General features: G+C 25.8%; 1 protein-coding gene across 1 annotated transcript in view; it reads left to right on the forward strand.

Moving 5' to 3' along the window:
• Positions 1-25,746, forward strand: part of LOC111625454 (spectrin beta chain-like) — a 123,289-nt gene that overhangs the window by 82,040 nt on the left and 15,503 nt on the right. Inside the window, exons 4-28 of the mRNA XM_023368603.1 lie at positions 6,124-6,297; positions 6,523-6,695; positions 10,479-10,594; positions 10,757-10,869; positions 10,986-11,173; positions 11,707-11,889; positions 11,978-12,235; positions 12,312-12,450; positions 14,855-15,011; positions 15,669-15,913; positions 16,012-16,138; positions 16,214-16,221; positions 16,295-16,451; positions 17,109-17,353; positions 17,452-17,652; positions 17,728-17,844; positions 17,920-17,997; positions 18,144-18,308; positions 20,877-21,080; positions 23,343-23,408; positions 23,522-23,797; positions 24,497-24,664; positions 24,745-24,917; positions 25,002-25,092; positions 25,206-25,352. Of these exons, the coding sequence (XP_023224371.1) occupies positions 6,124-6,297; positions 6,523-6,695; positions 10,479-10,594; positions 10,757-10,869; positions 10,986-11,173; positions 11,707-11,889; positions 11,978-12,235; positions 12,312-12,450; positions 14,855-15,011; positions 15,669-15,913; positions 16,012-16,138; positions 16,214-16,221; positions 16,295-16,451; positions 17,109-17,353; positions 17,452-17,652; positions 17,728-17,844; positions 17,920-17,997; positions 18,144-18,308; positions 20,877-21,080; positions 23,343-23,408; positions 23,522-23,797; positions 24,497-24,664; positions 24,745-24,917; positions 25,002-25,092; positions 25,206-25,352 (3,969 nt within the window). The remainder of the gene's footprint in view (positions 1-6,123; positions 6,298-6,522; positions 6,696-10,478; positions 10,595-10,756; positions 10,870-10,985; positions 11,174-11,706; positions 11,890-11,977; positions 12,236-12,311; positions 12,451-14,854; positions 15,012-15,668; positions 15,914-16,011; positions 16,139-16,213; positions 16,222-16,294; positions 16,452-17,108; positions 17,354-17,451; positions 17,653-17,727; positions 17,845-17,919; positions 17,998-18,143; positions 18,309-20,876; positions 21,081-23,342; positions 23,409-23,521; positions 23,798-24,496; positions 24,665-24,744; positions 24,918-25,001; positions 25,093-25,205; positions 25,353-25,746) is intronic.

Below are 25,746 nucleotides of genomic sequence, written 5' to 3' on the forward strand. Positions count from 1 at the left end.
AGAATAAAATAAATAAAAAACTTAAACCAACACCTTAATATTCGCTGAGAGATTTTTAATGTAACAAACGTTTTCGATCTATTCGATAGATCATCTTCAGGTTAAAAAGAATATTTCTTAAATGGAACAACAATTTCAAAATTCAAAAATATTAATAACCAATAACATTTCCATTAATAAGAATAACTAAAACATTGTAAATGATACAAAAAATGTAAAATAAATAACATATTACTCATACCAATTATTAATACTATCTATCTATCTAGACATAATTCCCTTTAAAATATACTAGAGTTCATGCGCCTCTTGTAAGTTTTTAACGGCATATTCCAAGCTGAAGGAGACCCTCTGTGTCCCTTGCGTTAATGCATTTTTCTTTACAATGTTTTAGTTATTCTTATTAATGGAAATGTTATTGGTTATTAATAGTTTTGAATTTTGAAATTGTTGTTCCATTTAAGAAATATTCTTTTTAACCTGAAGATGATCTATCGAATAGATTGAAAATGTTTGTTACATTAAAAATCTCTCAGCGAATATTAAGGTGTTGGTTTAAGTTTTTTATTTATTTTATTCTATTTACAGCTGTATTCACAACTGTAAGTTCGCCGACTTCCAGGGGGAATCGTTAATCCCTCGTCAGGACGATCTAGGGTCATTCGCGTGTGGGTGTGGCGGAGGAGACACAGATGACAAGAATCTCACATAAACCCGTTTATTTTAAACATATAAGTAAACTTACACTAAGGAACAAAAATGTTCTTTATACAATTGGAGGTTCAAATTGTTGAAGGTGTTTCTAATGTTGCTCGAAGGAAGGCCCCGGGGCAACGGAAGGTGAGGAGATTCATCAGTCGGTGTCGGCGGTGTTCTGAGTCCGTAGTCACAGGTTACCAGTCGGGTGCAACTGCTGGAAAACTTCTTTTTTGCTTGGACTAACCGTATGCAAATGCACAGTTTTTCGGAAAGTCAATCTGCCCTTCAAGATTGAGGATTATATCAATCTCCGTTCTTAATTTTGTTTTCTTCTGATTGGCTCCACGTCCCTTTTTTCTCTTTCCCCGATTGGTCTCTCGTCTGTCTCTAAGCGAAAGACGATTCCTGTTCAAGTCACCAGAAAGATCCGCTTCGAAGAATCTACTTGACACCATCCGTTATTCTGGATGCAAAATGTTGATGGAACTTTGAAACTTGGGCTCATATCTTCCACCATTGTTGTCTAGTCTGTGTTGTTTTTGAAATTTAACGACACAATGCGATGTCCCTTTTTGTCATTAACCTTTCCTCTTTTCAAAATTTCTGTTCTAATTATCTGCATATGAGCGACTTGTCTCTACTGGAGGTCGTTCATTTACAATTATCAATCATTTATAATTATTGCGTTCTGTTTACGTCAATAGCGTTTTTTTTCTCGTTGCGGTTTCATATGACTTGAACAACTAATTGATCTTTGATCAGTTTTTAACAATAGACAATTTTTTTTCTAGTTTCGTTTTAGTAAATTTTTAATAATAAATGTTTAATTTCAACCTGTTTTTGGAACTTCACACAACCAAGGATCATGAGTTAGAGTTACAAGCTAACTAATTATTTAACTTTGTTTTTAAAGTTAAATAATTAGTTAACTTCTAACTCTAAATCATGATCCTTGATTGCAAATCCATTAATGTTCTTATCATTATAATTCAAAATCACTGCATTGTTGAGCAGTTCCTAATATATGTAGGTCAAGTATATCTTTTTGTATGTATTCTTATCTTAAAACTTTCTAGCCAAACTAAAAGTGCATTATCCATTTCATAATAGTATTATTTATCAATGCTAATATTATGTCTTTAATATAAATATTATTTTAAATCATAAATAAAACAAACAAATGCAAATAATGTTAATATTTTCATCGTAATCACAATTTATATAGTATTGATGTCAGTTTAAACTGGAAGAAAAACATATTTTAGATTACTACATGTATTGTTTTCAATATCCAAATGACATGGTTGATGAATTTACAAAACAAATTTCTCTAAAACAAAGTTTTATTTTTGCACTGTAAAAATAATAATAGATTTGTGAAATAAGATAATTCTCATAAAAAATAATTCATTATATTATAAAAGTTAAAACTTTAGTAATTGGTTTTATTGTTTAATTTCTTTCTCATAGTATCAGTCAGAAGCAGTTGAAAGTGAATGAAAGAAAGATAAATTTTTGTTTATCATAAGTTATCACATTATTGTGATAAAGAACTTATATAAATAAAAAACAAAGTTAAAATACACAACTTTTCAATTTCTATGTTTTTTAATTCTATAATACAATTTGTCTTATATGCTTAATTAAATTATGTAGTATAGTTTATATTCCTATTATTAAATAACATTAGTAATTTTTATTTAGTTAATTATTTTGTACATAATTTATAAATTTTGTGAATTTGTCAATTTTATAATTGACAAATTCACAAAATTTATGAATTATGTACAAAATAATTAACTAAATAAAAATTACTAATGTTATTTAATAATAGGAATATAAACTATACTACATAATTTAATTAAGCATATAAGACAAATTGTATTATAGAATTAAAAAACATAGAAATTGAAAAGTTGTGTATTTTAACTTTGTTTTTTATTTATATAAGTTCTTTATCACAATAATGTGATAACTTATGATAAACAAAAATTTATCTTTCTTTCATTCACTTTCAACTGCTTCTGACTGATACTATGAGAAAGAAATTAAACAATAAAACCAATTACTAAAGTTTTAACTTTTATAATATAATGAATTATTTTTTATGAGAATTATCTTATTTCACAAATCTATTATTATTTTTACAGTGCAAAAATAAAACTTTGTTTTAGAGAAATTTGTTTTGTAAATTCATCAACCATGTCATTTGGATATTGAAAACAATACATGTAGTAATCTAAAATATGTTTTTCTTCCAGTTTAAACTGACATCAATACTATATAAATTGTGATTACGATGAAAATATTAACATTATTTGCATTTGTTTGTTTTATTTATGATTTAAAATAATATTTATATTAAAGACATAATATTAGCATTGATAAATAATACTATTATGAAATGGATAATGCACTTTTAGTTTGGCTAGAAAGTTTTAAGATAAGAATACATACAAAAAGATATACTTGACCTACATATATTAGGAACTGCTCAACAATGCAGTGATTTTGAATTATAATGATAAGAACATTAATGGATTTGCAATCAAGGATCATGATTTAGAGTTAGAAGTTAACTAATTATTTAACTTTAAAAACAAAGTTAAATAATTAGTTAGCTTGTAACTCTAACTCATGATCCTTGGTTGTGTGAAGTTCCAAAAACAGGTTGAAATTAAACATTTATTATTAAAAATTTACTAAAACGAAACTAGAAAAAAAATTGTCTATTGTTAAAAACTGATCAAAGATCAATTAGTTGTTCAAGTCATATGAAACCGCAACGAGAAAAAAAACGCTATTGACGTAAACAGAACGCAATAATTATAAATGATTGATAATTGTAAATGAACGACCTCCAGTAGAGACAAGTCGCTCATATGCAGATAATTAGAACAGAAATTTTGAAAAGAGGAAAGGTTAATGACAAAAAGGGACATCGCATTGTGTCGTTAAATTTCAAAAACAACACAGACTAGACAACAATGGTGGAAGATATGAGCCCAAGTTTCAAAGTTCCATCAACATTTTGCATCCAGAATAACGGATGGTGTCAAGTAGATTCTTCGAAGCGGATCTTTCTGGTGACTTGAACAGGAATCGTCTTTCGCTTAGAGACAGACGAGAGACCAATCGGGGAAAGAGAAAAAAGGGACGTGGAGCCAATCAGAAGAAAACAAAATTAAGAACGGAGATTGATATAATCCTCAATCTTGAAGGGCAGATTGACTTTCCGAAAAACTGTGCATTTGCATACGGTTAGTCCAAGCAAAAAAGAAGTTTTCCAGCAGTTGCACCCGACTGGTAACCTGTGACTACGGACTCAGAACACCGCCGACACCGACTGATGAATCTCCTCACCTTCCGTTGCCCCGGGGCCTTCCTTCGAGCAACATTAGAAACACCTTCAACAATTTGAACCTCCAATTGTATAAAGAACATTTTTGTTCCTTAGTGTAAGTTTACTTATATGTTTAAAATAAACGGGTTTATGTGAGATTCTTGTCATCTGTGTCTTTTCCGCCACACCCACACGCGAATGACCCTAGATCGTCCTGACGAGGGATTAACGATTCCCCCTGGAAGTCGGCGAACTTACAGTTGTGAATACAGCTGTAAATAGAATAAAATAAATAAAAAACTTAAACCAACACCTTAATATTCGCTGAGAGATTTTTAATGTAACAAACATTTTCAATCTATTCGATAGATCATCTTCAGGTTAAAAAGAATATTTCTTAAATGGAACAACAATTTCAAAATTCAAAACTATTAATAACCAATAACATTTCCATTAATAAGAATAACTAAAACATTGTAAAGAAAAATGCATTAACGCAAGGGACACAGAGGGTCTCCTTCAGCTTGGAATATGCCGTTAAAAACTTACAAGAGGCGCATGAACTCTAGTATATTTTAAAGGGAATTATGTCTAGATAGATAGATAGTATTAATAATTGGTATGAGTAATATGTTATTTATTTTACATTTTTTGTATCATTTACAATGTTTTAGTTATTCTTATTAATGGAAATGTTATTGGTTATTAATATTTTTGAATTTTGAAATTGTTGTTCCATTTAAGAAATATTCTTTTTAACCTGAAGATGATCTATCGAATAGATCGAAAACGTTTGTTACATTAAAAATCTCTCAGCGAATATTAAGGTGTTGGTTTAAGTTTTTTATTATTTTTTATTTTTTATTTAATTCTGCTGGGTATGAGTGTGGTTTATAGAATAAAATAATTCTATACTTATCTAAATCTGAATATTTAAAGAAAAAATTAAAATTAATTAAAAAATTTGGTGAAACAATTCATAATATCCACAGAGAAATTGGAAAAAGGATGGATTGTAAATTTAAAAAAATAAAAAAAATTTGACAGTAAGTAAGTATAAACTTATAAAACTTACTTGGAATGATATAAGTATTCATATATTGGATTTATTAAGTCAGCATATAATTAGAATGATATTTAATAAATCCAAAATGGTCATACACATTTTAAAATACAGTGAATTACCATATAATGCACTCTCCTATAATGTGACAAAAAAATTGTGACTAGTACTCATACAAAATTCTAATTTTGTCATCCAGAGGTAAATGTTTTCTTCAACTTCTGGGCCTATGTTTAAACTTACATAAAATTGCCTGATAATGCATGTCTCAATAATGTGATTTCCTGTAACATGGAATTTATCCCCGTGTTGCACAATACTCTGCTGTATAATAAATGAAGAAAATATAATAACAAAATAAATAAATAGTTTGAAGTATTAAGTAGAGAGAATAGAAAACATTAGCATGATAACTAAGAGGATTAAGTAAAGAAAAGCAAGATAATCCTAACAATTGAAAAGTATAATAAACATAATAAGGTATTATGGAACAAGTATTATTAAGATTGAATGGAAATAATGTTAAAATTTCAGAAATATAGAAATTAGAAGTTTCAAAAATGGGGATGGTAAATAAACAGAAGTTTTTTCCCCAGTTGTAGTTGAGTAATGTTATTATGTAACTTTATATTTACACATTCTATTACATTATTTTAAAGTTCTAATAAGGGTGGTCCAAAGTCTATATTCGCATTTGTATAATGTAGCTTTAAATACACAGGAAGCTAGTACATCTCTATCACTATAAAGTTCTAATAAAGAATACAAAAATTAATTTTTTATTTTCTATTACAATATTAAAAATTTATAATGTACAATATTCATAAATATCGATAAAGTACCTTATAAAGTCACTATTGAAATAAATGTTAATGAAATGATACTCAATAGTTTTATATTTATTATTTTGATTTAAAATCAAAATTCTAGAATTAAAAGTTTTACAATTTAGTATTAAATTTGTTATTAAAATTTTTTAATCTAAAATATAACACTAAAATGTAATTTGTGATTTCAGCCAAAACCAACGAAAGGAAAAATGCGAATTCACTGCCTTGAAAATGTTGATAAAGCTCTACAATTTTTAAAGGACCAGAGAGTACATCTTGAAAATTTAGGATCTCATGATGTTGTTGATGGTAGTTCTAGACTTACTCTGGGTTTGATTTGGACCATTATCCTAAGATTTCAGGTAAAGAAAGTTTTATTATAAATTATAAAGTTAAAATTTTATTTATATATATTGTTATCAAAAAGCAAAATAATATATAAAAATATTACTATAGTTGCGAAGTGTATACTTCATATTTTAAATGTACAGATTTTGGTTATAATTAAGAAAAAACATAAAGATTTAATATAATTGTTTTTCAACAATAATTATATAATGAAATTTTAAAATAAATTGTTTATTTAGATTCAAGACATTACCATCGAAGAAGTTGATAATCAAGAAACAAAATCTGCTAAAGATGCTTTGCTATTGTGGTGTCAAATGAAAACAGCTGGATATCCAAATGTAAACATTCGTAACTTTACTACAAGTTGGAGAGATGGATTAGCTTTTAATGCTATCATTCACAAACACAGGTTGATAAATTTATTTTTTAAAATAGAAATTATGATAAAAATAATATATTTTTTTCTTTCATCTTATTTTAGTTTCTAATTCTTTTTCAGATAAGTTTTAATTTTTTTTTTCTTGATTGATATTTTAAAGTAACTTTCAGAAATTCTGAATTTCTCAAAAAAAATTTTAAAAGTTCTGGGTTTGAGATGTCAATCCATTTTGTGCATTTGTTCTTGATATACAAAGAATATTTGAAAGGATATATCTGATTTTTTTTTTTTTTTTTTGAAATTTTAAGATAATTTTTTTTTCATTTATTATATTTTATAAAGCTCTTACAGTAATGGAAAATTGAAAGATTAACATATAAGTTTCAATAATGCTGTTCTTTCAAGAATTTCCATAATCATATTGAGGTTTATGAAATAAAAGCAACACAGAATGATTATTCATAGCATCTGTAATGTGTAGAATTTTCTTACACTTTCTAGTTTAACATATTTATATTTACAGATATTGTAATGTTTGAATTATGGAGCAAATTATTTAAAAGATATATTTTGACAAAACATTATAACTGTTTATAGACTAAATTATTGTATTATTCTCACTTATTGTAATTTGTTATGTTCATTAAGATATAAAATCTACTTCATTATATTTGCAAAATGTGTTGTCACAAAATTTTACTGCCAATAAGAATTTATTACTATCAATGTTGGCAAAATAACAATAATATTTGAAGTAATATGTTACTAAATATTTTTTGTTGCTGCTGTATTCTTCATTGCAATACCAAAAATCATAGTTTGCAGTAACAACTGCATTGCTGATATTCTCTACTGCAGTATTAACTTAATTGGCACTGACTTTGGAAACAGGCAAATAATTTTTTATAAATGTACTAAACTTGTAATTTGGAGTATAATTTCTGTTCATTTTTAAAGCAGTAGTTTATAATAAATAAATAAAACAAAATATTTTTTCGAACTAAATTTAGACATTTGATTACTTTAAAAGTGAATATTTTTTATTTATTTTGGTTGTTTAGGTTATGCTGTCTTTCTGTTTAACTGCATCTTTAATCAAAATATAGATTATTGTGTTAAGCAATTTCAAGTAAATGAAATTAATCATAGATATTTAGATTTATTTGATTCCCCTCTCCTCTGTCTGTTATGCTTTATAACTTCAGGAAATTAATTGCTTTGATAAAGCAGAAAGAAAAAGATCTATTATGAGAAGAGAGTGTAATTAAGGCAGTACTGTACATGTAGAGTACAATATTTGAATGTATAGCTATTTGTGAATAGAACAGGTATACCTTTAGGTATGATTTCATGTTCCATTCAGTGTGTAAAATCTTTAATTAATAAATCTTTATAGCACTCAGTGATAAAACTGGTGGAAACTTTTTGTTTCCAGTCAAGTTCCATCTTTTCATCATGAGTAGTCAAAAATTACTACTATTTTCACAAAATTTATTTATAACACTTAAAACTATATTGTTTTATCTTAGTTTTGATAATAGAATTGATTTTATTCTTAGAATTTTTAATTGAAAATCTTTTAAATAAAATTTATATGTAGAATACTGTATAATGAAAATAATAATAAAAATATTAAAATAAAATTAACTTATTGTTAGATTAGCATTACAAAAGTTTTCAAGTAAAAACAATTTGAAAATTTATTCTAATTTTAATTGTTTATAGAATCATAAAGATTTTTTTAAACTGATAAATACTAATTCTGTTTGGAGAGTGAATTTAATATGAATTATAAATAAATATAAAACCTAAAACAGAGTCAACCTTATTTTACCTGCAGTTAGGAGTGCAGAATATTTTCAGGACCCAAAATTTTCTGAAAAATTATTGCACATAAAATAATAGAACAATCATAAACTTGGGATACAGTGGTACCTCAGGATACGACATGAAATTCGAACATATTTTTGCTCCATGTTACGAACAAAAACTCACCATATGATGTTACATTAGTTTGCAGCGCCATTTTTTATTCACTTCTGTTCATTGTTCTCAGTCTGCGTGTTTGCTTCGTCATGGAAGGATCTCGCTCGATGAAGGAAATCTTGAGGTATTATCAGAAAGTGACTGATTTTATTGAAAAGAAACATCCCGAAAAGGTTCACACTGGCCGTATTGCTGCTCAGAGTAATGACATTTGCCTAAGTCATTTTAGAAACATTTTAAAAAGTAGTCAAAGCCAAACGTCTTTGGATAGATATTTTACCAAACGATCTCTATCCAGTGAAAGTGCTGGTGGAAGTGAAGGAAAGAAAGCAAAAAGCAGTGAAAAAAATTATATATATATATAATTTTTTTTTTAATTTTATTCACTGCTTATATATATATAAAACAACACTAATTTTTTTATCTTTTCTAAGTTATTTTTTTAAGTTATTGTTACATTATGTTATGTAAATTAAGTTTTAGTATCATTTCCCTTCTCCCTCTCTTCCGCCACCAGTTTACACCTCCATCGTTGTCTATCCTCAAAGGTAAAGTGCATAAAACTACATTTTTTTTTTAAATCAATTATTATTCTATTATGGTTATTTATACATGTACAGTACAACTATAAAACACATTTTTCAGTGTTATCCTTACGATATTTATTTATTTTTTTAATGTACTACTTAGCTTTAATTTGAGTGTGTTTTTTGTATTGGAACGAATTATTTGGTTTTACATGTAATCATATGGGGAAAAATGATTCACCTTACAACATTTTCATGATACGATCTCAATTTTGGAATGGATTAATTTCGTATCCTGAGGTACCACTGTATAATACATTGATTAATAAAGTGGAAGTTGATGCCATGAATGGCCTATTTTTAGCACAGAGTGCTAATTAATGGAATTTTGATGTTCAGAAGGCAAAATTTCTTTATGACAGTATATAATTTTTTCCTGAAAGATTATTCTAAAAATTTACCAATTATTATTTCAGACTTTATTATTATTGTTATTTAAAAATGAAACTATATTTTAATGATGTTTTAAAATATATTTAGACATTAATAATTATTATTTTATAATAAATCTACAAAAAAAAATATGAAAAATAAAGGAAAATAATGTTTATAAAATGATGATAAAACTTATATTTATCTATTTAATTGAAACAATTCAGAAAAAAGTTTTTAAACAGTTTATTAATTCGCAAATTTTTCATGTGGAGAATGAATAACTGTTTCATTTTAATTTGAGCTTACACAAAATTTCTCTCATTAAATAGTGTCAAAGAGAGTTTTTAAATAAAAAAAAAGGTTTTTGGTTCTTTCTGAAGTTTTGGTTCCATAATCAGGATTAATTCATCTTTACTACAACTGAATAACTTTGTAAGTAGGCAGAAATGTAACAAATGACTGAATTGATCTGAAACAAAGTAAACAATGTTTCAATTTCACTTTTAAAATAAAAGATCCTCACACTTTTTGCAAATTTTCTCAATTAATGTCTAAGTTTAGCTGAGACACTACTAGATTTTTTGTGACAATTACTATAATATTATTTTTTCTACCACAAATTTTTCCAAGACTGTTTTAATTTCTGTTGACCCTCATTAGTGTGATTGGACATCTTCCTCACCAATGCTCAAAGTCTTATTTTATATTAATCATTAATTAAGGTACAGTTAAATTGATAGCAATAGTTCACTGTTTGATTTTAATTTAGTTTTCTTCTTAAATAGTTACTTATTTTAATAATGTTGTTTGTTAAAATTTGTTGTACTGTTGTTTAAATTATTTTTAAAAATTTATTTCTTTGCAGACCTGATCTCATTCAATATGACAAATTGTCAAAATCAAATGCCATTTATAATTTAAATAATGCATTTAATGTTGCTGAAGAAAATCTTGGTTTAACAAGACTTCTAGACCCTGAAGGTCTGTTATTACTAATATATTTTATTTACTTTGTAATTTTTATAAAAATTTTTTAAAATTTGTAAAACATCTTACATGATTAACTTCAGGAATATAGTTGAAAGAAACTGTACAATGTATTATTTTCAATAAAAAAAATCTTTGAATTTGTTTATTTTTCAGATGTATATGTGGATACACCAGATGAAAAATCTATTATTACATATGTTGTTACATACTATCATTACTTTTCAAAAATGAAGGCTGAAACTGTTCAAGGAAGGAGAATTGGAAAGGTATTTTTAATAGATAGTTTTTTGAACTTCATAAAATGAGATACTTTTTTCTAGACATATTTTTATAGATACAAAAATATTTTTTAAAATAGTAAACGCTGAATAACTTTTTTCAGGTTGTAAGTCAGGCAATGGAAAATGATCAAATGATATTGGAATATGAGACGTTAACATCAGAACTGCTGAAGTGGATTCAACATACAATATCCTCTCTGTCAGATAGAAAATTTGCAAATTCTTTATATGGAGTTCAACAGCAGTTAGCTGCATTTACCACATACAGAACTGTGGAAAAACCTCCCAAGTATGTTGTATTTTCATCTGTATATATATATTTTTTTTTTATATGCTTCATCTGAGACACCTGATATTTGCACTTGATTTACATTGAAGTAAATGTTAAAAGTTTAGTGTTTTAAATATCTTATTAATAGTGTAAAGTTGATAACATCTACACAAATTTTAATTTTCTTAAATGTTTTTTTTATCTGAACATTTATAAATAATAATAAAATTTGTAATAATATACTTGTTTTTTGAATCATCTTAGAATACTTTTTATGCCGTCATTAATTGAATTTTAATTTTACATTTTTATTTAATTTTTCAATTAATTTTATTATTTTTTCTTTATTTATAAATAATATAATACTTCAAAATTCTGTAATTAATGCATGAAAGAAAAACATAAAAATCACTGTAGAATTACAAAAAATTATAATTATTTTTTTAAGTATTAATCTTATTCTGTAATGAGACTTTTAGTATTTATACAAAATATAAAAATATTAATTTATCAAAAAAAAACTGCATGTTTTAATCTATATTATTTTGCAGATTTATTGAGAAAGGAAATTTGGAAGTACTTTTATTCACTCTTCAAAGTAAAATGCGTGCAAATAATCAGAAACCGTACTTTCCAAAGGAAGGCAAAATGATAGCAGATATAAATAGAGCTTGGGAACATCTGGAAAAAGCAGAACATGAAAGAGAACTTGCTTTGCGTGAAGAACTGATCAGGTAATAATTTAAATAATTTTAAGCTTTACATTTTAATTTAAAATATGAAAACAAAGGAAAAACAGAGCAAATTTATGTACATTTTCAGGCAAGAAAAATTAGAACAATTAGCTGCACGATTTGATAGAAAAGCAGGAATGAGAGAAACATGGCTTAGTGAAAATCAGCGTTTAGTATCTCAAGATAACTTTGGTTTTGATTTGCCATCTGTAGAAGCAGCAGCTAAAAAACATGAAGCCATTGAAACTGATATCTTTGCATATGAAGAAAGAGTCCAGGCAGTAGTTGCTGTTGCACAAGAACTTGAAGCTGAAAACTATCATGACATTGATAGAATAAATGCTAGGTAAATAGTGTGAAATTTTAGAGCACATTTGTCTTTAATTCCTAAATATAAATAACATGATTGATTTCCCTTCCAGAAAAGACAATGTTCTGAGATTATGGAACTACTTGTTAGAATTATTACGTGCTCGACGTACAAGACTTGAAATGTCTATATCCTTACAACAGACCTTCCAGGAAATGTTATACATACTTGATTCTATGGAGGAATTAAAGGTATGAGGATTCATTGGTGAACATAAATATTTTAATTGATTAAAATCTGAATTTTTAAGTTTATTTATATTGAAAATAATATGGAAATTCCATAAGTTATAACTTTGACAGACAAAAATTTCATTGAAATGAAATCTGATGTATTTCAGGAAAGTTTTGAATAGTTTTTAACAAATTTTTTAACTCTCAACATTCATTGTATTTATTCTTAATTTGCATCATATTTAAATTTTATTATGCTTTCCTGCATCTGCATTAGAAAGAAAAAAGATTTTTAGTACTAAAATTTTTGATATTAGATAGATTTTAAATTTAAATTTACAAAAAAGAATTAACAATTAAGTTATTAATCAACACAAGAAGAAATAATTAAAACTAGTTTCATTATTTCACTTTTTTGGATTTTGTGATAAAACTGTTAAATATCACTTCATTTTAGTAGTTTTTATATACTCAGTGCATTTTTGTTCTTACTATCTCTCAGTAATCTTTACTAGTATGCAGAGTATAAAATATTTTTGTTCTCAGTTGACATCTTTCATATTATATATTTCTGTATTATTATAAGATTTTCTTTTTTGATTGTGATTTTTCACTCCTTGTGTTTATTTGGTACTTTTTATATAATTAGTATTTTGTATTTTTGAGAGAAAAATATATTATAATGATGCACATAGAGATTTGTTTTTAATATTACATTCTGTTAAAGGTTGATCAATAAATAAAATAAGGTCTCTGTTTTTATAAAATTAGTTTGGAAAAAAGAAAGATTAATGTATCCAGTTTTAAAATGTAGTAAAAATTATTTATTTGAATCATACATATTTGTTTTTCAATTTAATTATCATTTAGAGCAATACATCTTTCCAAATATTCAACCCATTTTTGTTTCTTGCATGAAAATCTTTGTTTCTTTTGATCCATTCCCATAAATCAGCTTGAATTTTGGCATCTAATGAAAGTTATTGACTTTTTAACATTTTTAATTTGAAAATAACCAGAAGTCTAATAGTTCAAGATCTGGCTGTGAGTACAGTAAAGAATAACCTGTAACATCAGATTCTTAAACATCTTTGCCATTTCCTTACTGCAGTGTGGTCTTTTGTTATTACAGTTCAAGAAAAAGTCTGTTCTTTTTGGTTTACTCTATGAATACATCTTGGGTATTCATAAGGTTTAACAATACTTCTGCAAATTGATTGATTCTTCTTTTGTCAGATACTTTCTGTAATACTTCCTAATAGATACTTGCCCTTTCCATCCTGAAAAAATTGTCAGTGTGATCTGAGCAGAGGACAATTTTGAATTTCTAATGGATGGAGAATAAAGGTTATAGTATTACATCAACTGTTTCTTGTTCTTTGGTCATAGTAATGAGAGTAGATGTATATGGCCACTAAATGGTGGTGGCTATGAATTTCTATTTCCATATTTTGTAAAATGCTATAGTACAAGACTTTATTTATCAATTAGTTCTAATAGAATAAAAAGATTAATTGCAGGGATAAAAGTATTTGACAATTTAATTTTTTGAGGTACTTGGATTTCATAAATCATAATTATTTGATGCATGCACACAAGCACAATATATATCATATAGTTGTAGTTTTTTTAATTTACTACGCTATAATCTTGTCATATTTAATCATCTCAAAATCATAGTGTAGTGCAGTGGTTCCCAAAGTGTGTGCCGCAACTTCCTCACAGGGATGCCACGAAATGTTATAAAATTTTTATAATTATACTTAATATTAAAAATATTGGCTATTTCGTAAATTGTATTTGTTAGAATTTGACATAGGGCGCCTTGGGAAAATCTGGATTTAGCAAGGGTGCTGAGAATCAAAGTTTGGGAACCAATGGTGTAGTGCAAAGTTTCACTTTTATCTTTAATGATAACATATCAATATAATTAAATTAAATACATATCACTTTTATTATTTAAATGGTAATTCTGTTATTAATTATAATTATTAACACTTTTACTTTGAGCTTATGGTTAGTACTCTTCTGTTTTTATGCAGGATTATTCTTTAGCTCATCGTTTTTATTGAAAAAAAAAATTAGAATTTTGTAAATGTTTTAAATGTCATTTATATTAATCAATAGTATTACTTGTTACTAGCATAATTAAAATTTGTATCACTTTTATTATTTAAATGGTAATTCTGTTATTAATTATAATTATTAACACTTTTACTTTGAGCTTATGGTTAGTACTCTTCTGTTTTTATGCAGGATTATTCTTTAGCTCATCGTTTTTATTGAAAAAAAAAATTAGAATTTTCTAAATGTTTTAAATGTCATTTATATTAATCAATAGTATTACTTGTTACTAGCATAATTAAAATTTGCAAACAGGAATTATTATTATTGCATTTTAATTCATTTTTTGAATTAACAGGTTCGTTTGATGTCTGAAGACTTTGGCAAACATTTAATGGGAGTAGAAGATTTATTACAAAAGCATAGTTTAGTAGAAGCTGATATCAATGTTTTAGGCGAACGTGTAAAAGGAGTTGTTCAACATTCACAGAGATTTGTAGAAATTGAAGCAGATGGTAATTGTATTTTAATATTAATTTTATTTTAGTCTTTTCCCAAATAAAAATTAAATTACTTATTGTAATAATTAATATACTCGTCATAATAAATAATCATATATATTTTTTTTATTGAATACATACATCAAAAATAATTTGATGTTAAAGACACATATATAAAATTTAGTTTATATTGTGTGATATAACATTTTTATATATACAATATTTGTCAATTTGGCTTTTTATAGAAAAACCAGAATTTTATGAACAAAATTTGACACTTACTACTACATAAATTACTAGCATTTTTTAAGGACATGCTTATTAATTTTTAATTTAAAATTAATAATAAAGAATGAATATTCAGCTCTATATGTAAATAAAACTTATTTCTGTAATTCTAAAATGATTTAAGAATGACAACTTAGAAATGGAGAAACAATTGTTAATTATTACTTTTTATATATGAATTACTTTTTAGTTGACAGGACAAAATAATAGATATTTGATAAATATTTTGTAATAATTTGAAACTTTAAAAATAAATATAATAAATTAATGATTTGCATTATAATTGATTGAGTAGAAGAAAGTAATGAAATAGGTTCATAATTTTCATTAATTTTATAATTCTCTTAGGATATTTAAAATAAATTTTATCATTATTTTAAATAGCTTATCGTCCATGTGATCCTCAGTATGTAATTGAACGCATTCAGCAACTTGAGGCAGCTTATTCAGAATTGGTACAATTGGCACTTGATAGACGTAATAAATTGGAAGAATCACGCAAGCTGTGGCAATTTTATTGGGATATGGCAGAAGAGGAGGCTTGGATCAAAGAAAAAGAACAAATTCTGTCTTCTGAAGATATTGGTCATGATTTAACAACAATCCATCTCTTAATCAGTAAAAACAAAGTATGTTTTTTCAATTTTTATAAAAATTAAAATTTGTGTAAAATTAACTATATCAAATATCATGAATTTAAATAAAATTTTATTAATATTTTAAACAGGCACTGGAAGATGATATTGCAGTTCATGAACAACAGTTGGTAGCAGTTATTAAGGTTGGAGAAGATTTAATTTCAGCACAGCACTTTGGTTCAGATAAAATCCAAGAAAGAATTAGAGAAATTCAAAGTATGTNTTGTTTTTATTGAAAAAAAAAATTAGAATTTTGTAAATGTTTTAAATGTCATTTATATTAATCAATAGTATTACTTGTTACTAGCATAATTAAAATTTGCAAACAGGAATTATTATTATTGCATTTTAATTCATTTTTTGAATTAACAGGTTCGTTTGATGTCTGAAGACTTTGGCAAACATTTAATGGGAGTAGAAGATTTATTACAAAAGCATAGTTTAGTAGAAGCTGATATCAATGTTTTAGGCGAACGTGTAAAAGGAGTTGTTCAACATTCACAGAGATTTGTAGAAATTGAAGCAGATGGTAATTGTATTTTAATATTAATTTTATTTTAGTCTTTTCCCAAATAAAAATTAAATTACTTATTGTAATAATTAATATACTCGTCATAATAAATAATCATATATATTTTTTTTATTGAATACATACATCAAAAATAATTTGATGTTAAAGACACATATATAAAATTTAGTTTATATTGTGTGATATAACATTTTTATATATACAATATTTGTCAATTTGGCTTTTTATAGAAAAACCAGAATTTTATGAACAAAATTTGACACTTACTACTACATAAATTACTAGCATTTTTTAAGGACATGCTTATTAATTTTTAATTTAAAATTAATAATAAAGAATGAATATTCAGCTCTATATGTAAATAAAACTTATTTCTGTAATTCTAAAATGATTTAAGAATGACAACTTAGAAATGGAGAAACAATTGTTAATTATTACTTTTTATATATGAATTACTTTTTAGTTGACAGGACAAAATAATAGATATTTGATAAATATTTTGTAATAATTTGAAACTTTAAAAATAAATATAATAAATTAATGATTTGCATTATAATTGATTGAGTAGAAGAAAGTAATGAAATAGGTTCATAATTTTCATTAATTTTATAATTCTCTTAGGATATTTAAAATAAATTTTATCATTATTTTAAATAGCTTATCGTCCATGTGATCCTCAGTATGTAATTGAACGCATTCAGCAACTTGAGGCAGCTTATTCAGAATTGGTACAATTGGCACTTGATAGACGTAATAAATTGGAAGAATCACGCAAGCTGTGGCAATTTTATTGGGATATGGCAGAAGAGGAGGCTTGGATCAAAGAAAAAGAACAAATTCTGTCTTCTGAAGATATTGGTCATGATTTAACAACAATCCATCTCTTAATCAGTAAAAACAAAGTATGTTTTTTCAATTTTTATAAAAATTAAAATTTGTGTAAAATTAACTATATCAAATATCATGAATTTAAATAAAATTTTATTAATATTTTAAACAGGCACTGGAAGATGATATTGCAGTTCATGAACAACAGTTGGTAGCAGTTATTAAGGTTGGAGAAGATTTAATTTCAGCACAGCACTTTGGTTCAGATAAAATCCAAGAAAGAATTAGAGAAATTCAAAGTATGTGGGATCATCTTCAAGAATTGCAGTCAGCAAGAACTAGAAGATTGGTTGAAGCCATTGATTATCATCAAGTATTTATTTATCTACCAATTTTAATATTTATTATTATTATTTTTTATTATAATTAAATGCAAATTTTCTTTTAGTTCTTTGCTGATGCAGATGATGTTGATACATGGATGCTTGATATATTAAGATTAGTTTCAAGTGAAGGTGTTGGTCGAGATGAAGCTAATGTGCAATCTTTGTTGAAAAAGCATAAAGTAAATTTTTAATATTACAATACTTTAAAGCAGAGTATTATTTTTATCTAAAATAAAATTTTATTAACAATCTAGGATGTGACAGATGAATTGAAAAACTATGCAAATATTATTGATGCTCTTCACCAACAAGCAGGAAACCTTGGAACTCAGGTTTGAAATATTTTGAATATGTTATAAATATGAAATATTTGTGAATACATTTAAAATTTCAATAAATTCTTATAAAAATTTTAAGCTTGCATGCACACATATGAACATTTAAATTATTAATATTTTGTAAATCATTTTTTATATAGTACCGAGAAGCACCTGAAGTATTAGAACGTCTTGCAAGCATTGACAGAAGATACAAAGAATTACTTGAATTAGCAAAATTAAGGAAACAACGATTGCTTGATGCTTTATCTCTCTATAAACTTTTCAATGAGGCTGATGGAGTTAATCAATGGATTGAAGAAAAGGTCAGATATTTATAAAATATTGAATTATTGTAGCTATTGTTTAGTAGGTAGACAGGATTTTATTTTTTATTATTGTATTTTCAAGATATCTATATCTTGAAAATACAATAATAATTTTTAAAAAAGCTTTTTGATCAAAATTACATAAGTTTCAATGTTTGCATAAGTTTCAATGTTTCTGTAAACATTGAAACCTATGCAATCAAGCTAAGCTACCTTAGTTCAATAAAAGTAATCTATAAAACTTGGTGTTCATATAATTAAAACTTAATTTGAAATGGTATCATTAAATAGAGTGTAATATTATATCATCAAAATTTGAAATTATTAGACTACTAAAATTTACAAATTAAAAAAAGAACAATTTGCAAAAGAAAAAGGTTTATTTTTAGTAATTATAAATTTTGATGATATAATATAATATTACACACTATAATTATAAGTAATTTCTGAAAGTATAGTAGAATAATATGTAGTCACATGGAACATTTTGTAATAAAAAAAAATCTTACTGGAACTAAAACACAATAATATAAAAAAATAATGCCAGCAACAGTCCAGAACAGTTCTTTTTAATATTGGAATAACTGATGATGGCCGCTAAAATTGGTCGAAAACGTTCTTAGAGAATTAAATGTTTTTTGCTGGACTGTTATAAAGGCATTATTTATTTCTATTATTGTGGAACATTTTGTTTAACTTAGTAAGCAAATACATACTAATGTTTTAAATATGTTATTATTTGCTGCTGTTCTCTTTCTGTTGTTAGAAAATCTTGCAAATAATACTGTTTATGCTACAATATTGAACATCTAGTGTTTAAATTTGACTGCTTTATTTTTTAATGTGTATCATTTTAAGTAATTAAAATGAACCAATCATTTCTTTTATTTTCTAGCTATTTATTAATTTTTGTAACTATGTTGAATTGAACTTATATAAAAATAAAAATCTTCAATTAGAGTAGTAAAATTAGAACCTTTACATAATCTTCTGTTGTTGTTATATAATATTTTTAATGATCACATTTGCCATCTACTTCTAAGTAGATGGTAAATGTGATCATTAAAAATATATGTGTTTTTATTTTTAGTATTAGCAGCATTTGTATTAATTTTATTATTTAAAAACGTTATTTTGCTATTAATAGCGTATATGTTAACAGTTATATGTGTTTCTCTGTATTTCTAAGGTTTTTGATAAATTTATACCTATTAGACTTTTTTATTCTTTAATTAATGTTAATGTTTCATTTTAAATTGATAGTACTACTAAAATTTTTGATTGGAGATTAATATACAGTAGACCCCCCCTATAACGCTTAGATACGTTCCACGTTAATCGAATTTTATGTTGTAGGAATGATTAAATACATGAGCCAATCACAGCCCGATAGGTGTGAAGTTTACGGACTAAGGCTGTTTGAAAGGTTTTCTTCTATAAAATTAACCGATTCTAGACTAATTCCACTCAACATTTCCAAAACATGTATAATTTTTTGGGAATAATCTGTATAAACTATGCTATAAACAAAAAATTATAGGATTACTTACCGAGTGTGCACCGTTCGACTACGCCGTTGCTTAAAGCTGGTTTTCATCGCGGAACAGCACATTAAACGACGGCCGCGATTTCTAATAACGAATTTTTCGCATAAAAATAACTTGACCTTTGGAGACATCATTAATATAAATAATTTTTATGGCCGTTGAATAAGAAGTGTTTCTTTCACAAGAAATGTATAAAATTAGTGCTGTATTAGACTTACGGTACCTAATTTACATACTGTACAGACGATAATAAACTCAACTTACTAGCCTAAAATCTCCGTAGCGTGTTGCCAGGCGGCAGAAAGCATATATATAATTATAATAAAGTTACAATAAATTAAGTTAATATATAATTATATATACAGTACCTAATTTATATATAATTAATATATAATTATATGTACAGTACCTAATTTATATATAATACTGTACAGACGATAGCAAACTCAATTTAGTCGCTCCGTAGCGTGGCGTAGGGCAGAGGAAAGTAGTTCGGCTGCTCATCCACTATTGGTCCAGATTCTATCAATCTTGTCGCGAAACGAGTCAGCGACGACGTTTTAGGAGCTCCTTTATATGAATGTTGCTACAATATTTTCGCTACGTTATAGGAACACACATTATAGGGGGTTCGACTGTATATCAAAAAGTTTTTATTATCTATTTGAAGAGAAAAAATTTTTAAGACAATCTCCCAGCAACAGAATTTTAATTGGAAGTATTACATTACAAAATTAGATCAACTGCATTAGATTCAGCTTTTGTTTCAATTATAAATATAGTGCTTTTCAATAGTAATGAAATTTTCAAAATAAACTTTTATGGTTCAAGTTCTAGCTGTATCTTCAGAATTAGAACTATTTTTATAGAAATGTGTTTTAATTTATTATTTACTATAAAGTAAATATTCTGATTTTGAGTTTTTTAATATAAAATCAAAATTTAGCATTAAATTAGGGTTAACAATTGTAAAACTCTTGTTGAATTTTATTGAAATTATTATTTTCTTTTTATATAGGAAAAAATGTTGGATAGTATGGTTATGAGCAGAGATATGGAAGATATAGAAGTTATGAAACATAGATTTGAAGGATTTGAACAAGAAATGAATGCTAATGCATCAAGAGTTGCTGTAGTAAATCAATTAGCTCGCCAATTACTTCATGTAGAACATCCAAATTCAGAAGAAATATTAGCACGACAAAATCAAATTAATCAAAGGTAATATTTATATAAAACATGAATTATCAACTTGTATTTCAATGTAAATTACATGCTTAAAAATTTTGTGATCTTCAGTTGATTTTTAAAGCATGTTTACAGAGTGTTAATGGTAAACTCTATTCATTTGAATTAATAATTTATTTAAAATGGTGGTTGCCACCATTAACATTATTATTGTTTAATTAGAACAGAGTTTCTACACACCTAGAAAATCAGGGATTTTCTTTAGTGTTCAGAAAAAGTCATGGAAAGTCAAGGAATTTGACAAAAATTGTCAAAAAGTCAGGGAATTTGCCTCCTTGGCTGATTTGTTGACTTTTTTTGCTCACAATAAGGTAAACTATGTGTAGCTCTCTGCCGGCAGCAAGAAGTAATGTGGTACAATGCAACTTATGAAAAGGCATGCAGAATATTTTCAAGACCCAAAATTTCCTCAAAAGTTATTGCACACAAAATAAAACCATAATTTATGAACCAGTTAATAATAATAATAATAATAATAATAATAATAATAATAANAAAATTTTCATATTATTGAAATTTTTTTCCTACAATGTCCATTTTCTCTAACTTCTAAAACACTTCTTTAATTAAAATAATTTAACTTAATCTAAAGTTAATACAAAAAATTACATACATTTATAATTTAAATAATTTCATTTAAACATTTTAATTTTTTGAAATTATTTGAAATTTTAAAATAACACAAGTTGGGTCTGGGCATGGTAATTAATACTGGCTTTCTTATGGGCTTAGCCCCATCAAATGTCTTAGTGGATAAAACACTGGTAGTTGGTTGCAGGTTTGCATCTCACTAATGGGCTGGCTACATGAAGTTTTTCAGGTTTTCTTCACAAATCTAACACCTAAATACAGCCAGTTTCCTGTAAAATGTCTTCCTGGGAGTCATCCTTCTTAGCAAGATTTCCAGGTGTTGGTGCCGTCTCCCATAAATCTATCCATTCTGAGATACTGAACTGCTTTCTTTATTTGACATCATTGAAAGCATCTGAAAACACTGAAATTTTTGCAGGGTATGTAGTGCTAAATTGTAGAAATTTTCATGTCCAAGCAGTTGAGATAATTCAGATAGCAGATTTTTCAACAATGTGTACTCCACAGATTCTTGTGGATCTAGGCCAATATATTGACAGCAATGTATATAAATTAGGTAAATGGCACATCAAAATTTATTAAACAGGTCTACTAGAAGGTAAAGTTTGAGAAACACTAAGTTAATGCATGCCATTGGGATATTTTGTACTTAAAAACATGTAGTTCTTCCAGTTTTTCAAAAATTGTATTAAGTTTTTCTTTTACAATTTAAATAAAGATAAACTGCTGATAATAAGAATATTAAAACTATTACAGTGAAATGTTGATTTAATTTGTGGGGTGTGTATAATAGAAATGTAAATAATGCACAAGTACTATTCGTCAATTTTTATTTTTTATTTTTTTGATACTATACTTAAAGACCAAGTTCATAAGCAGTTCTTTAAATTTTGTAAACTATATCAAATTAGTTTAATTTTACATCAAAATATAAATAAATAAAATATATTTTGATGTAAATATTGTCAGCCAAATTTTAATTTTTACATTTTTTTTACAATTTTAGATTTAATAAGTAAGTATTACACATAAGACTTAATATTCTACTGCATTGTATGATTGTATTTTAAAATCACTCAAAATCAGACTTTATAAATTGTAATCACTTTGTATATATTTTTTTATTTTGTTTAATGTTTATACAATTATTACAGATGTTTACTTCTTTTACTGATAGTGCAGATTAATTTTAAAAACTAATATTTATTGTTTATATAAAGAATTATAAAATGCAACAGGGAGGTATTGCAAAATGCCAAAAGATTAAACTAAGTTTTAAATTATATAAAATACAGCAATCTATCAATTGTCATTTGTAAAATTTAATGCAGCTGTATTAATTATGCAGTATTATGAATTTTAGAGAAAAGTCTGTAATACTTTTAATATTCTAACATTGATTAAAATTTTTTTGAAATACAGTAGATCCCCCTATAAGACGGTAGATAAGTTCTGTTCTTTATGAATCAATTTTGTAGGAATCATAGTTTACGGACTACGGCTGTTTGAAAGGTTTTCTTTCATAAAATTAATCGATTCTAGACTAATTCGACTCAACATTNATCCAGAGGTAAAAATATTTTTATATAATTAAATTGTTTAAATATTTGCAATATTTTAATGTAACTACTTCTATTTTACCTAGGAAGCAGAAAGTATTCAAGAAAGAATTATGCAAATCAAAATTGTTTGGGAGCAACTTACTCAATTGGTAAAAATAAGTACTTTAAAAAATAATTTTGTGTCCTTAATTATTTGTAAAGTCTTTTATAAATGCAAAAGATATTCTATATATGAAATATTTAACATCAAATCTTTGTTTAGCTCAAAGACAGAGATGCTAAGTTGGAAGAAGCTGGTGACTTGCACAGATTTTTGCGAGATCTTGACCATTTCCAGACATGGCTAACAAAAACACAGACAGATGTAGCTTCAGAAGATATTCCATCAAATCTTGCAGAGGCTGAAAAGTTATTGAGTCAGCATCAACAAATAAAAGAAGAAATTGATAATTATACAGTAGATTACAATGACATGATGGAATATGGAGAGAAAATTACACAAGATCAGACTGATCCTCAGTACATGTTCTTAAGAGAAGTAAGTAATTTTAAATCAGCTTCTTTACGTCTATTCTAATTAAATTATTTAATTTCTTAAAATATTATTATTCAAAGCACAAATATTTTTAAAGATGCTCACTATATGGCATGCAGACTGAAAGAAGTTTACCATCCCTGATTTATATGATTAAACTATACTAGTATCTTACTTAGCAAATATTTGTACATAACTATATCATGCAATTTATATTGATTTAACAGAGACATTTTAAGTTCAAAAAAATATTTTTTCTTACTGCTTAAGAAAAATATTATAATAATCAATATTTTAAAAAACAAAATTTTATTATTATTATTTTGTTATATTATTCTTTGTAATATATAATAGAAACTTGAAACATTTTTTTAATATGTATATATTTAAGTTAACAATGAAATAATTATTTATTGTAAAAATTATCTTTGTTTTTATATTAAAAAGAAAAACAAGAAGGTATTATTGGTTCTGATTCATTAAATATTAAAATAGTCATGCCATTAAGAATTCATTAAACACATCTTAAAATATTTGATTGGCAGCATTCCATATTTTTTAAAGTAAAAAATTCATTAAATATTCCTAAATTTAAAAAATTTTGTTCATAAATTTCTTTATAATGTTAGGTTAATTATTAGATGATAAGAAATTTTCATTTATAAAAATATTAACTCTTTGTAATTATAATTTTTTATTCAGAGATTGAAAGCTTTGCAAGATGGATGGGCAGAACTTCACCAAATGTGGGAGAACCGCCAGCAACTTTTGTCACAGAGTCTTAATCTGCAAATGTTCTTACGTGATGCAAAGCAGACTGAAGTTCTTCTTAATCAACAAGAGCATTATTTGTCTAAAGATGAAACACCAGTATGTATGATAATTGCATGAGTTTTGATTTATTTATATTTTAATTTCTAAATATGCTTAATTTTTTTTTTTTATTTAAGACAAATCTTGAACAAGCTGAAAATCTGATTAAGAGACATGAAGCTTTCCTTACAACAATGGAAGCAAATGATGAAAAGATTAATGGAGTCATACAGTTTGCACAAAGACTCTGTGATGAAGGACATTTTGCATCTGACAAGGTCAACAAGAAAGCAGAAAATATTAGTGAAAGGTTTATATCATAAAAATAAAAATTTTAAATTAATAAATAGTTTAAATTTTAAAAAATTAAATTTTTTTGTATTTTTTTTTCTAGACGTAATGCTAATCGTGCTAAAGCTTTAGAACAAATGGAGAAATTGAAAGATGAATTACAAATTCAACAATTTTTGCAGAATTGTGAAGAGGTAATATAAAAATTATAAAATGACTTTACTTTAATAGATACAAATAATCAGAAGCTTTAAACAAACTGGTAGATTTTAAAGAAATAATTATATTTAAAATTTTCTCTTTGCAGTTGTCTGAATGGATACAAGAAAAATATATTATTGCACAAGATGAAACTTATCGCAGTGCTAAAACTGTACATAGTAAATGGACGCGTCATCAAGCATTTGATGCTGAGGTAGCATCAAACAAAGATCGAATGTATAAAGTGGAACAGGTTATTAAATTTAATTTTTTATGTTATATCTATATATCTAAGTGATAATGGACTGTTAAAAATGATAACTGAATATTATAACAAAGTAAAAAAATTGTTATATTAGAGATTACTTAATATATATTATGTTGTATACAATGCAGCATAGTGTCTCAAGTATTTAATATACTATAGGTATTCTGTGTAATAAAGTAGTGTTTGTAAATTATGTTGTATAAACATTATTTTCACACATGACAATTTATATAATCATTTACAAAAATCTTTGAATTTTATTTTTTCTCATTAAATACTTGATATTTTTAAAAATAATTTTGTAAAATAATGTTATATTCTCTTAGAAATTGAACAATAAAATTTTTACATATAAAATATAGAATCAAAACTTTTTGTT

The sequence above is a fragment of the Centruroides sculpturatus genome, unplaced genomic scaffold (genome assembly GCF_000671375.1).
Source record: "Centruroides sculpturatus isolate CEXI.00-Female unplaced genomic scaffold, Cexi_2.0 scaffold379, whole genome shotgun sequence".
NCBI classification, from domain to species: domain Eukaryota; kingdom Metazoa; phylum Arthropoda; class Arachnida; order Scorpiones; family Buthidae; genus Centruroides; species Centruroides sculpturatus.